Source organism: Myodes glareolus, chromosome 18 (assembly GCF_982192425.1).
Source record: "Myodes glareolus chromosome 18, mMyoGla1.1, whole genome shotgun sequence".
NCBI lineage: Eukaryota > Metazoa > Chordata > Mammalia > Rodentia > Cricetidae > Myodes > Myodes glareolus.
Genome location: NC_142043.1, coordinates 32,702,032 through 32,714,818, shown reverse-complemented (window position 1 = coordinate 32,714,818; position 12,787 = coordinate 32,702,032). Strand labels below are relative to the sequence as shown.

General features: G+C 42.2%; 1 protein-coding gene across 22 annotated transcripts in view; it reads right to left on the bottom strand.

The window, feature by feature from the left end:
• Positions 1 to 12,787, bottom strand: part of Dst (dystonin) — a 408,649-nt gene that overhangs the window by 32,005 nt on the left and 363,857 nt on the right. For all 22 annotated transcript variants that reach the window (XM_048430395.3, XM_048430401.3, XM_048430399.3 and 19 more), the window contains 11 exons: positions 12,337 to 12,563; positions 11,061 to 11,183; positions 10,834 to 10,935; positions 9,013 to 9,114; positions 7,536 to 7,709; positions 7,017 to 7,172; positions 5,156 to 5,353; positions 4,684 to 4,812; positions 2,530 to 2,700; positions 1,958 to 2,113; positions 1,439 to 1,645 (listed from right to left, as the gene is read on the bottom strand). In XM_048430395.3, coding sequence (XP_048286352.3) covers positions 1,439 to 1,645; positions 1,958 to 2,113; positions 2,530 to 2,700; positions 4,684 to 4,812; positions 5,156 to 5,353; positions 7,017 to 7,172; positions 7,536 to 7,709; positions 9,013 to 9,114; positions 10,834 to 10,935; positions 11,061 to 11,183; positions 12,337 to 12,563 — 1,745 coding nt within the window. The remainder of the gene's footprint in view (positions 1 to 1,438; positions 1,646 to 1,957; positions 2,114 to 2,529; positions 2,701 to 4,683; positions 4,813 to 5,155; positions 5,354 to 7,016; positions 7,173 to 7,535; positions 7,710 to 9,012; positions 9,115 to 10,833; positions 10,936 to 11,060; positions 11,184 to 12,336; positions 12,564 to 12,787) is intronic.

The window sequence follows — 12,787 nt, the reverse complement described above, 5'->3', positions numbered from 1 at the left end:
AAGCTGCGAGACTGTACATGCACTAAAGAACAGCTCATCACAGACTTGGCCTCCCTGCCCGGCACAGGCCTCTCACATTGCTAATCAACATAAATGTGAAGGAAAAGGAGGAGGACGGGACAAACTCGTGATAGTAACAGCCAGAGAACCACATCAGTCCACGAGACAAAACCTAGGACAGGGAAGGAATGAGAGGACAGTCGCACGAAGTGATGGGTGGTTTGGCTCTAAACAGGTGTGGAAGCGGGCTGTTGAGTGGTGTACAATACACAGACTTTGATGCCCACCCTCTAAAGCTATGCTTAAGCCACAGAAACAGGACAAACACCATCCATTTGCACTGGAGGCAGAAAAATACAAAGCTGGCTGACAAGATGAGACCACAGCACTGGCTAGAGGGAGAGAGGAGAGGCGGCAAGCAGCTACTAGCATTCAACAAGCCTTGTAAGTTAGCTGCTGAAACTCAAGAAATACTTGTGGAGAGGAATATGCCAGGCTCAGAATCAATACTGTCTAACAGAATCTTAAGAGACCGACTCTATTTCAGAGACTGAGTCAAACGTTTCACTCAGAAAGGGCTTATGACATTTCTAAATCCTTTATGCATCACTCAGACACCACACTCCAATGTCACCCATGCCAGACAACAGGAGCTGAATGAGGCAAAAGTAGAAACCACAAAATTCAGCCTCAATATTACACTAAGTTTCTAGTTAAAAAAAAAGAAGAAAAATTCTCTGCCAAATAAGGTGACTCTATCCCCACAGGGCAGAAAGATGTGTAATTTTCCTCTTGTTTGTGGTTAGTTCAGATGTCAGTTAACGGCAGGTTAAGACAGAATAGAAAGCTCTCTGTGAGGTTGTGAGAGTCCCTAAATCAAATCAAATCAAAAGCAGCTGCCAGAGATTCAGGTAATTAGCTTCGAGTGAGATGGAGCTACACCAGGGTCTTTGGGAAGAAACAAAAGCCGCCAATGAGCAGCCTGGGAAGAGGGCATCAGCAGGAAGATGCCCCTCGGGGAACACTGTGGAGGTCGCAGGTCTGGTCCTCAGCTCTGATGTGGAGGAAGTTTGACTTAGAGTTAGCAACATAAGATGGTCTGGTGCCCCTCTCGGATTAAGAGAACAGGGGTTGAAAGGGCAAGGACAAAAATAAACACACTGCAAAACAAAAATCTCTAAGTTCTTAATGGGCCTTGATGAAGCTGAGCTATTTATAGCTTTTCAAAATGAGTCCCCATGGCCCAACGTGGCTGCCAGCACAAAAAGGTGACGTCCAAGAGTCCAAAGGCAGGCCGGACACTGCCCTTTCAGGAAATGAACACCATGGCTTCTTATTGTTACACGACGCGGCCTGCGATAAAAGCCCTGTGATCACACATCTCTACAGCTTCAGCTACCGACTGCCAAGGTCAGAGAACATCACCCTAGTTTACTACCTGCTTGGCCCTCTTCCTCGCTTCATCCAGGGACCTTCCTCTTTCCACCAGCCGCTGGACCACCTTCTCCCACCGGCTCTGCACGCTGATCAGCAGGTTCTTGATGAGCACCACGTCTTGTTTCTGACTGAAGTACTTCAGATGGGTTCCAGTTTTGTCCAGTTCTATTATCTGCTCGCGGTGAGAATTTACTTCATTGGCGAAGACCTTTCCCGCAAAAGAAGAACATAATTAGAAACACGGAGAAATGGATTGACTTTGAAAGTGTATGACTGTCACAATGCTCGCGTTAAAGGGCAAGGAAAAGTTCTCAAGTGGGGAGGATGAGGGGGTGAGTCCAGGAGGAATCAGGGGAGCTACAGGAAAGTGATCAGATATGCTGCATACAGGTGTGATGTCCTCAAGGAATAAAACAATATATTACAAAAGAAAGTTTTCAAATTACTAAATGGATGCTTATGACAGGATGGCAGACTGGTCTCTGGAAGCCAGGTGCTTCCCATCTGAGCTTCCACGTACCTTGTGCTCATCGATCTGAAACAAGATTGTGTCCAAGATAAGACTTGGCCGAGAAGCCACATTCAGGGTTTGCTCAGCCTGGGTGAGCCAGTTGATGAAGTCCTGGAGGGAATTGTGGAAGTCCATTGCTAAGTGGAGGGCCTCTTCCAATTTGGTCTGTAAAGGAAGACAGTTTAGTATGTGGGGTTCGTAGTTTGCTTGCTGTGTGTCAGTTTAATCAACTGACTTAAAAAACTAATACTTATAAAGCCTAAGTACAATCATATCATTCTCTTTCGTCTAATTTGTGATCAGAATACTATTATTCCTAACCTAGAACTTGAGTGCTTTGATATTTTAAAAATCACCAGAGCATAAACCAAGTAACACCTGACCTGTGATAAATTTTTATCTGCACCGTACCTATGTTTTCTTGGGTTAGAATACGGTGCTTAACTTCATAAAACACCAAGTATATACAAAAAATATGGACACAGATCATGAAAATTAGACTCCTGATAGCTAGACATAAAACCTAGCCCAGGCCCTGATGACACCAAACACTGCTCTGCCGCACGGACTGAAGCACGTACTTTCTTCTCGTTGAGCTTGTTTTTCACAGATTCCCATTTCTCTTTCAAGTTGTTTATGTCCTGGTCAATATTTGTCTCTGCAGATTTGGGGCATCTTGCGAGCATCTGCTGCCCTTTCTGCATCAGACTCTTGTACGTTTCTTCTTTGATGTCAAAGGCAGCGCAGACTTCCTAAAATGAGAGGCTTTCATGTCATATGACTTGCCAAAGAACACGATGTAAGTTACATTTTTTTTAAAGGAGATTTACTTGTAATGTGTGCTAACGTACACTTGTCTGCCTAAACACACATGCACCATGCGTGTTCCTGGAGCCCTGCCTGGTGCCCGTGGAGGTCAGAAGAGGGGAGCGTTATAAACCATGATATAGGTGGTTGGGCCCGCGGTACAACCAATGGGTGCTCCTAACCATTGAGCCTCAGTCTTCAAAGTCATACATATTTTTTTTTTTTTTTAAGGCCAATCCATTCTAAGCCTCCATCATACGTTCATCTTTCTGGCTTACAGAGCATCTCTGACAGACAGCTACACTGCACTCAATACTGAAGCAGCACCGACGCTGACAGCCACTCCCTATCTACTGCATGTTGTGTGCTAAGGCCTACAGCAATAACTGGCATGCTGCCAAGAAGGGTCTCGCTGCATGGTAACCAGTGTGATCTGTGATGTTGTGCCAACAATTTAATTTCTCTGAGTTTTTCCTCCTCTGCAAACCAAGAGAAACATCTATGTCCTTTCTACCATGATAAAATAACTAAATAATTATTGGTACAGTTTAACCCTGTACTCAGCAAACATGTGAGGGACAGAAATCCCAGAACCAGTACAGAAAGATGCTCAGGCTGATACAGAGATTGCCAGAGTAGTGAGTGGAGTCACACTTGAGATACCATTTTCACTGATAAAACTTTAAAAGTTGCCAATTAGGATGGTGTGTGAATCTTCTACGATAAATACAGGAGAACACTGACTAAAATTCAAAGTTTAACACCAATGAAACAACAGTTATAATTCATTAAAAACCAAAAAATTCAACTTTTCTCACACAGATTGAATTATAACGTGGGATGAATCAGTTTTGACTGAAAGTTATACATTCCACATCTTACTGATAGTTTCAACTTTTTAAAAAATCAAGTTAAGTTTTATACAACTATTACACTAATTATACACTAATTAGTGATCTGAGTCATTACAAAGCTCACTAAGTACATTTTTAGCAGCTGAAACCTGTATTCCTCATCCTTAAAAGAAAGCACATTAAAGATGAAGCACACTTACAGCATCATTTTAAAATAGCGTTAGACCCTAAGGCAGCGTCAGGATGTGACCACTCCACATCTTGTTCTCATCTTCATTTCTAGGAAACTTCTGCCACGGCCTTATAGTTTTAGAATTTGCTAGATGTTTATTTATTGATTGGGTTTTTCAAGACAGAATTTCTCTGCGTAGCCCTGGCTGTCCTTGAGTTTAAGGCCAGCCTGGTCTACAAAGGAACTCACAGAGATCACTCTGCTTCCCAAGTGTTAGAATTAAATGTATGTGCCACCACTGCCCGACTTCAAACTACGTATTTTATATATAGCTTTCTGGAAGTTCTTAAGATGAGCTCTCTGCTTTCAAGTTCTTATATATCTTTTGTAAAGAATAACATTCTGAAGATAGAATTAATTCTTAGTAATTATGAACTATGTGAAAGCTATGTAAGCATTTCCAGAGATTAATGAACTACTTGAGTTCACTGAGCTATCAAATCATTCACAGTTTTCAGAAAGATGAGCATTCTTAGGGTACAAATCAGCAGGCAAAACTACGTCATTGAGCAAACGGGTCTTGCCCAGTGGCAAACAGCAAAACCAAACCATGGGGTTATAGGCATTTGCCAGGTCTAGCCTGATAATTTTAGAGATGTTCTTCATACAGCTTATAACTTGGAATGTGTGGGGAGGGGAAAGGGAGGGTGGGAGGGAGAGAAAGTGACTGTGTTACTCAAAATCACTACACTTCTTTAAAACCTTTTTCATTGCTAAATGGTGCTGTTTCGAGCATTTACATACAATGATTTCTGCCACAAAACTTAATGTTTTAACCATATCTTCTTCCATTATTATTTATGCATTACCCGGGCCAGAGCTGCAGAAAACACCATACATACCATATGTGCATTCAGCTGCTCCTCGGCTGTTTCTGGCAAACCTCCCAGGGGTTTGGATGCCAAGAGGTGACGCTCTGTGTCAGTCAGCCACTGCTGCAAATCCTCGATTTCACCATGGAACCCTTTGGCCTGCAGTGATTGGGTAGTTTTAGGTTTGTGTCACAAATACTATCACTTTCAAGCAAGGTCCAATGGCCCCAGCTGGTTCAGCCTCTCTCGGTATCGCATAACGCAAGGAAGCCAGGTGTTGGGACCAGTGGCTCGCTACCTGCGCACCCCATCAAGAAAGCCCAGGTCAGCTAAGAGGTGGAGAGCTGCCTTCTCCTCGGCTCTATTCTTCTTCCCACTTATTTTTGAACTCCTCTCTTTTTAAGTATTAACATGAAATATCCACTGTGAATTAATGAAGCAAATCCACATGACTTTGGACTTGGACACCAGAGCCAGTCTAGGGCTTATTCCCTTCATTCACCTGGCGCAAGGCGCTGTCCAGCTGCTGCTTCCTTTGATCTGTTTTTTCCAAAATATCCTGCCAGCGTTGATTTAAGATTTTGAGCTTGTACTGGAGGTTGCTTGCTTCTTCTCCCGCGCTCGAGGCAATTAGATCATTTCCTGCTCTGTTGACCGCTTCTACTGTGGACTGGTGGGCTAAAACGTCATTTTGGAGCACCTGAAAAAGTCAATATGATGATTAGCTGCAAACACAGTAATGGTCCTTATAATGCTTGCTTGGTTTTTTTTTTTTTCCTTTTTCTGGCAAGGAAAGGGTTTCATGTATTCCAAGCAAACCTTGAACTCAACAACAGCTAAGGAAGACTTCAAACTTCTAATCCTTTTCCACCTCCCAAGTGCTGGTAGCACAGGCGTGGAACAGCACAGGTAGTTTTAGGTACCACCGAGGGATCAAACCTAGTCTTCATGCGTGCTAGGTAAGGACCGTACAGCTGAACCACACCTCTAGTCCATCATACTTGCTTTATTTTCTGGTTGTGAAATATTCCGAAACAAAAACCTTGTAACAAAGTTTTAATAGCAAGTTTCTGCGACAGCTCCCTTTCCTTCAACTTTTGTGGCTTCCTAGAGAGATACACCTTTAGTTAGATACACTTTTAGTTTATCTACACCAGTCGTCCTACAGGGACGTCCAAACACTGACAGGTATTCTCCCTAGAAGGACCTTGTGACTGATGCGCTGCATCCTTTTGTAGAGATTATGACTAGACGATGGAAGCATTTCCATTGATTCAAGTCAATTTTAGTTTAATTTAATATGAAGGTTTGAAGGGATATTTTTATTCCTATATATTCATTTTCCTAATATAAAATTATCACATACCTACCTTAAGACACATGTTTTATAATTACCGTTTTGAAAGGAGAAATACAATCCTTTATTCTCTCGTGGAAGGGAAGCAAGGACTACTAATTTGAAAGGAGTCCTTTCCCTTACTTTAGTCAGGAGGTCATCAGGGCACCACCGTACACTCCCTGACGTATGCTTGGCAGTAATAAAGAAAAGGATGTCATCTCTTATCCTATGCAAGACATCACACATCTGGAGGGGAGTCCAGACCCGGGAGGCTCTCCAGATAAGGGAGGCAGTCCCCGGAGGACGGCCTTTCTGACTGTTCAGTCTGTTTCTGAGGTACCCGGTGAGTCAGTGTTTTCCAGAGGCACACAGCCAGCTGAGTGAGGAGTCAGTTCTGCAGAGCACGCACCCTGACATGGTCAGAGCGGGGAACACTTCCTCGAGGCCTGAGTTAGACACTGCCAGTGCCTACACTGACAGGACGGTTCTGTCAGGTTCCTTCCGGTTCCTTCCGCTAACGCTCAGAGGCAGGGGAGACCATGAGCACAGGATGGAAACTTTCTCTTAGCATTGGTTTTGGTAACCCCAAGTCACTACACAACGATCTTTCAAAAATGAGGAGACAAAGGCAAAACAGCTATTTCGAACGAGTCAGATGAACAGATCTCCCGACTAAATAACCAGACTGGGTGTCTTATTTTCACCCCTATTACACACAATTCTGACTGCTGACACAGGCTGCTTTTAAGACAATTGCCAGATTTCTAAGACGTAAAAGCTTCTATACACTCACATCGTGAGACAAACATATTGTGTTTTGATGAAGAGTCATCCTGGCAAGCAACTGTTGTTCCCGGGACCAGAGGCATTAAAAGCCGTGGTAGAAAACAACATTTTCAGCCTGCATGTTTTTAGGCTATTCACCACTTAGCCATGTCAAGCAATTTAATGCCAAATAATCTCTGTTAAAATCATAAACGTGGAAAACCCCGACATAAAAATAGCAGGCAGGGACGGTACGTACATGATGCTTGGCGAGTTCAATTTCAATGGCTTTCGGGTCTCCTCCGACGGGTTTCTGTTCACTCAGCAGGCCCTTTGTGTGTGTCAACCACGCCAGGAGCTCATCCAGGGCGTGCTGGAACTGACCCAGCGCCAAGAGAGCGCCCTCCAGCTTGTGCTGCCAAGAAGCAGAGGAGAAAATCCACTTAGAATCTGACATGAACGATGCGCCCTTCCAAAACAAAGGCAAAACACCAACTGCTTGATGCTGTCCGAGTCCATCCGCATGGCTCGTGAATCTAGTCCTATCTGTAATCAAATCAACAAGTCTAGTTTGAGATATAACACACACACACACACACACACACACACACACACACACACACACGGGGTTAAATGTGGCACAAAGGGGGGAATTTTAATAAGAAAATTTAGATGCCTCTAAAGGTTATTGCTATTAACTGCTAGTTTGACTTTCAATGGCTGTTTTACATCGCTGAGAGTGTGCACACTGACGTCTGGCCCGAGGGCTGGCCCTCACCTGTCTGCTGACGATTCTCTCGTCCAGGCTATCCCATATCAACTTCAGCTCCATCAGCGGGTCTTGAACACTGTGCTTGTCACCCTCCTCTGTGACTTTCTTCAGCAAAAGTTCCGCTTGATGGTTCAGCCTTTCCATTTCTATCTGCTGTTGATATGCCTCTGACTTAAATTGCTGTGAAAAAAAAATACAGTAACATTTAAAAAAAAATCAGTAACTTTAAACCAAAAATATTCTAAAATTCACATTTCTTACTGAAAGCAAAAGTGGTAGACGGTTCCCTTCTTTATTCGATGTTTTATGAATGGTTACAATTTTGGTGTTTCATTTTTAGTCTGTGCAATAAAATTTAATGAATCCCATGGAGAAACTTCTTATAATATTTCATATTACATTTTATATTTTATATGATTTTATTTTAATGAATGTGAAATCCCAGAAATAATGACTTTAAGAACTTTAGTAATTCCTATTCTCAAAAAAGTACACATTATGTACTCTCTCATAGTTTTTATGTTTTTACAGCTGTTTTATATTTATTAATAATTATTTATGCCTTACTGTTGATGAAAAATAAATTATTACTATTATTACTAATACTACTAGCAAGCAAGGGCCCCGCTGTGTAGCTGTGGGTGGCCTTTACCACTATTAATTCATAGCCATCTTCTCAGCTCAGCCTCCCAAGTACGGGGACTCCAGATCTGAGCTGCACATGTGGCTGTAGAATAACACCCTTCCCTGGTCTTCCTATATGACCTTTGTTACGCCAACCAACATTTTATCAACAATAGAAAATATTTATTTGAATCTCTGATGCTAATTAACTGTTAATATTATAGCAATATATCAATTATGCTAATTACAACAGACTACTGAGGTACATTATAACAGTCTCAATAGCACAATCCAAATCTGGCTCTCTTCCTCTACACGCACATACCCTCCACTAAGATATGAGGGTACCTGAAGAGCTGTATATCAAATCCTAGGCATAGTTGCTTTTAAGTATATAGCTTTTGGAGAGATTTACTTGTCTTGTTTTCCCCCTTTTTTGCTTATTTATAGTTCTATAAAGAATAGGTATTAAATAAAACAATCCTTCATTTTTTAAAAAAAACCCTTATCTAAACCTACTACATGCAGATATTCTAACAGTTGTAGGGCCTGTGAAATCGCTCACTGGGGTACGGAATTTGCTACCAACCCTGACAACCTGAGCTTGATCCTCAGGATCCACGTGGTGGGAGAAGAGAGCTGCTGACTACAAGTTGCTCTCTGCCCTCCTTACATGTGTGGCACACTTGCGTGCAAACACAAACACACAAATAAAAACATGCAATAGAAATAAATAGTACAATCTTGAAGTCAATAATGTTTTAACTATGCAAACTAAATAAACTTAAGTGAGAAATCTGATGAACCAGTAACTTAAAAATATAAGCGGTTCTTCACCAACCAGGAGCCCCACACGTACCTTCAGCTCTTCAATCTGCTGCTTGACAGTCTCAAGGTCCGTTCCAATTGGAGACATTGAGGCTAACTTGTTGCCTGCGATATCAACCCAGTCAAATATTGCCTGAAAGATAGATTTCCCATGTTATCACAGTTGCTCTGAAATGGCCAAGCTTCTGGGGTTATGGGAGAAGGCAGTAACTAGAGAAATTATGAAAGGCGCCTACTTTACAAAACTAAGATAGTTGTCACTATGGTTCAGCTCACCTTCCTATACTACCTAGATTAACATTAAAATCCTGGACATACAGGTGGTTAAGAGTCCGTGAACTGCAACAGGCTTCAGAGCCCACTACTTTCTACATTCTTCCTAGGTTTCTACACATTATACACAGGCTTATTGCACCTTTTTTTTAAAAAAAGGTAATGAATGTATATCCAAATAATTTTACATTTTGATGAGACTGACAGGAGAAGAGAAACCTTACAAACAATCTGGTCTATTTAAATGACATTAACCAACCCTAATCACTTAAGCAGCAACTTGGGAAGGAAAAGTATCTCACCTTATAACCAAGCCTAGCACCGTATGGAGAACCTAGCACCATATGATAACTACAGCCATTCAGTAACCCAAGTTGCCATTTATGACCCACAGGACTTATGATGGAGTTTATGTGTCTTGCTGTTGGTGAGGAGTCTGTATCAAATCATGGTGTTTTGCTCAAGGCTCTCAGGTAACCTCACATATTTAGTAGTACCATCTCTAGCCATGGGAGACAATGTCACTCAAAAGACTTGTCATTATGACGCATCCTTACACAGTGGGAGTCCAATGTAGCTATCACCGGCCATAGGTTATTTAAGCAAGAAAGCCTTACTTTGCTTGGGGTGGGGTGTGTGTGCAAGTGCACACACACATACAGGAGTTATGACAAGATGTTTTATGTCATTAAAAATTTAATGTATTTCCAAAGTTCAAAACCCTTTATGCTGAGATAAAGCCTGGCTGGTGATATTTACAGGATGAAGTGACATGAAGAAAAAGGAAAAAATGTTCTCATGTGAGCTTTAAAAATAATATTCACTTAAGTGTTATGGAAATACTTAAGAGAGGGTTTTTCCATGTGGTAGGGAGTATGAAAGATTAAACTCCTGCCAACCTGTTAGGAAAAAGGACACGGAGGGAGGTAAAAAGGAATATCCCTGAGCTGGCCTCAGGAAAACTTTAGTATTAAAAGACCAGATTCTATCTGGCTAATGAACTGGGTGAGAACCTTGAAAGGACAAGAAACAACTACTGTAACAATCATATAGAGAAGAAGGCACCGCGCTACACCCAGTTTTGAGTCAATAAAATAAAAATCTATTTTAGTACACAGAGAAAACACAGCTTCACGTCGGTTCTCTTGAGTTCTGACATCAGTTAAACTTGGCGATATTTTTAGCCCATGTTTATTCCTTTCATCCTATTTCACTCAACTTCAGGACAGAATTCAGACTCTGTTCCATGGCACTTCACTGCCTGGTGCCCAACGATTTTGAGAAATTCTGTACAGGAACATTTACTCTTGCTTAAAAAAAAAAGCCAGTAGACTACTTCTCTTCAAAGGAAATTCCACTAATGTGTGTACAAATCCATGTTTACATAGAAATCCATAGGTCTGAAAGGTAAGAAATATCTTCTAAAAAGGATGAGTTGAAGTAGCTGTGGCAATTACAGGAATAGATCGTCTGCAATCGCGCCCAGCCACAGGGTTGGGCTGGTACCAAAGTACAAACGCACCAATAACATTTCCTGTTTCCAGCTGAGGCCAGCCAGCGGGCACAAAATCCATCTCACCTGCAATCCATCTTGGTACTGAACGGCAGCTTGCATGGCCTCGTCCAACTTGTCAACCCGGTCTTTCCAGGCTTTGTTTAGAGAATCCCAAGCTGAATTTAACTACAAAACAAATTGCAATCCTTTGAGTGTCAGATGTATGATTTTAACTATTAGTAACAAACATGTTAGTCTGTTAGGTCTTGAGAAAGAAACTCTTATGAAAGTGGAAAATATGTCACCAGTACCTCATCTATACTTTTCTTGACAATGGGCTTATCAGGGTCCCCACATGCAGCGATGAGCTCAGAGCCCAGGGTGATGACCATGTCGAGCTCCTCTTGCAGTCCATCAATTTCCTCTCTTATTGCCTAGAATTCAAAACAGAGCCTCAGAACACCATGTAAAACCACATCAGAACCAGGAAAAGACGCCACCCAGAGCTAGCTGTCCACAGGGATCCCTAGGTGAGATTAGCAGCGTTCTGTTTCAGTTCCCAAGTTCATACAGTCATTTTCTCAACAAAAGTAAACAAAACAAATATTTTAGGGAAAACAATATTCTCTAACACCAAATCTTTACTAATAAAGACAAAATACCAGAGCAATTTAAAAAAATATCCCCAATATAGTGAAGCACTGGATGACATTTTGTTTTTCACAAGTAGCTTGCCTGTATGTGTTCAAAACAGACACCAGTAAAATAGGAGCACAAAGATTTTATGCCAAGTAATGTGTCAGCTGGGAAACTCATGGTAACCTAGCTCTGAAGTTCACGGTGTGTCATTACCCAGGCTGATCCATCACAAGAGAAATGAAGCATCCTACCTTGCTTTTCACCATCGTGGTTAAATACACCCACTTGGCAACGAATATTTAATGAACATGAATGAAGCCCTAAATCAAACACTGGAAATGGAAATATTTGCCTAGCCTTCTCCAGGGCCCCATAGCCCAGTAGGCGGTTCAGGTAAATATACAACAAAATAAGTGTATGGGGTGGGTACTAGCCTAACCAAATCGCGAAGCCTACTGCAGCAGTGGCAGAAATGACACACTGAGGTAAGGAGATAGACTGTGCAAGGCTTCAAGGACACCAAAAAGAGCACAGAGGTGAAGGAACAGCAGAGTGGGGTCTGTGGCCACAGGGGCACCAGCCGGCGTGAGCAAAGCTGGTAGAAGGCCTGGGTAAGGTCAGGGCTCCTTACCCACCAGACAGTGGGGCACCTGAGGGCCTTGACTCAGCAAGACAGAGACAGGAAGACGTTTAGAGGCTGGTGAGGGCAGACACCCTGTGCCCTGCACCAAGTGTGAGCAGTGTAGGGGCAGAGACATGATTTTAAGAGCCACCTTCAGGTGACATCTGCATGTCCATTATATCTTGGTACTCACCGTGCATTCACATTCAGAACCAATGCAAATTTTAACAGCATGACTTGTTCAGTCATATACAAGATCAGGTGTTAACATGCACAACTTTATGGGTTTTTTTTTTTTTTTAGTTGAAATGAGTTCTGTCCCTTACCTCAGCTGCTTCCTGCTGTTGTTTTACTACTGAGGGATCAATCCCAGGATCTTCCAGGTCCCGGATGAAATCTTGAGTGTCTTTTATGGTAACAACCAATGACATGTGATCACACCAGAATTTCTCTGCTAGTTCCATAACATCCAGCAATTTGGCTTCCCTTTCTTCCACCAGTGTGTGTATGTTTTCCCAAATGAAAACCATTTGGTCCAACTTATCCTGCACGGCTACACAGCAAAACAATTGTCAGCAAAGATGCAGGTTATCCTCATAAAAGCAAAAGCAAAACTTTAGCTCATACAGCGAACAGTTACCTGATTTGCTAAATACATAGAACGGGAACAGGTTCTGACCAACTGCAGTCTATGCATTATCAACAGGCCCAAACCTATCCCATACAATGCCAAATCTATAGTCCACTCTCTCCGAACCAAGACTTTTCCTTACAAAA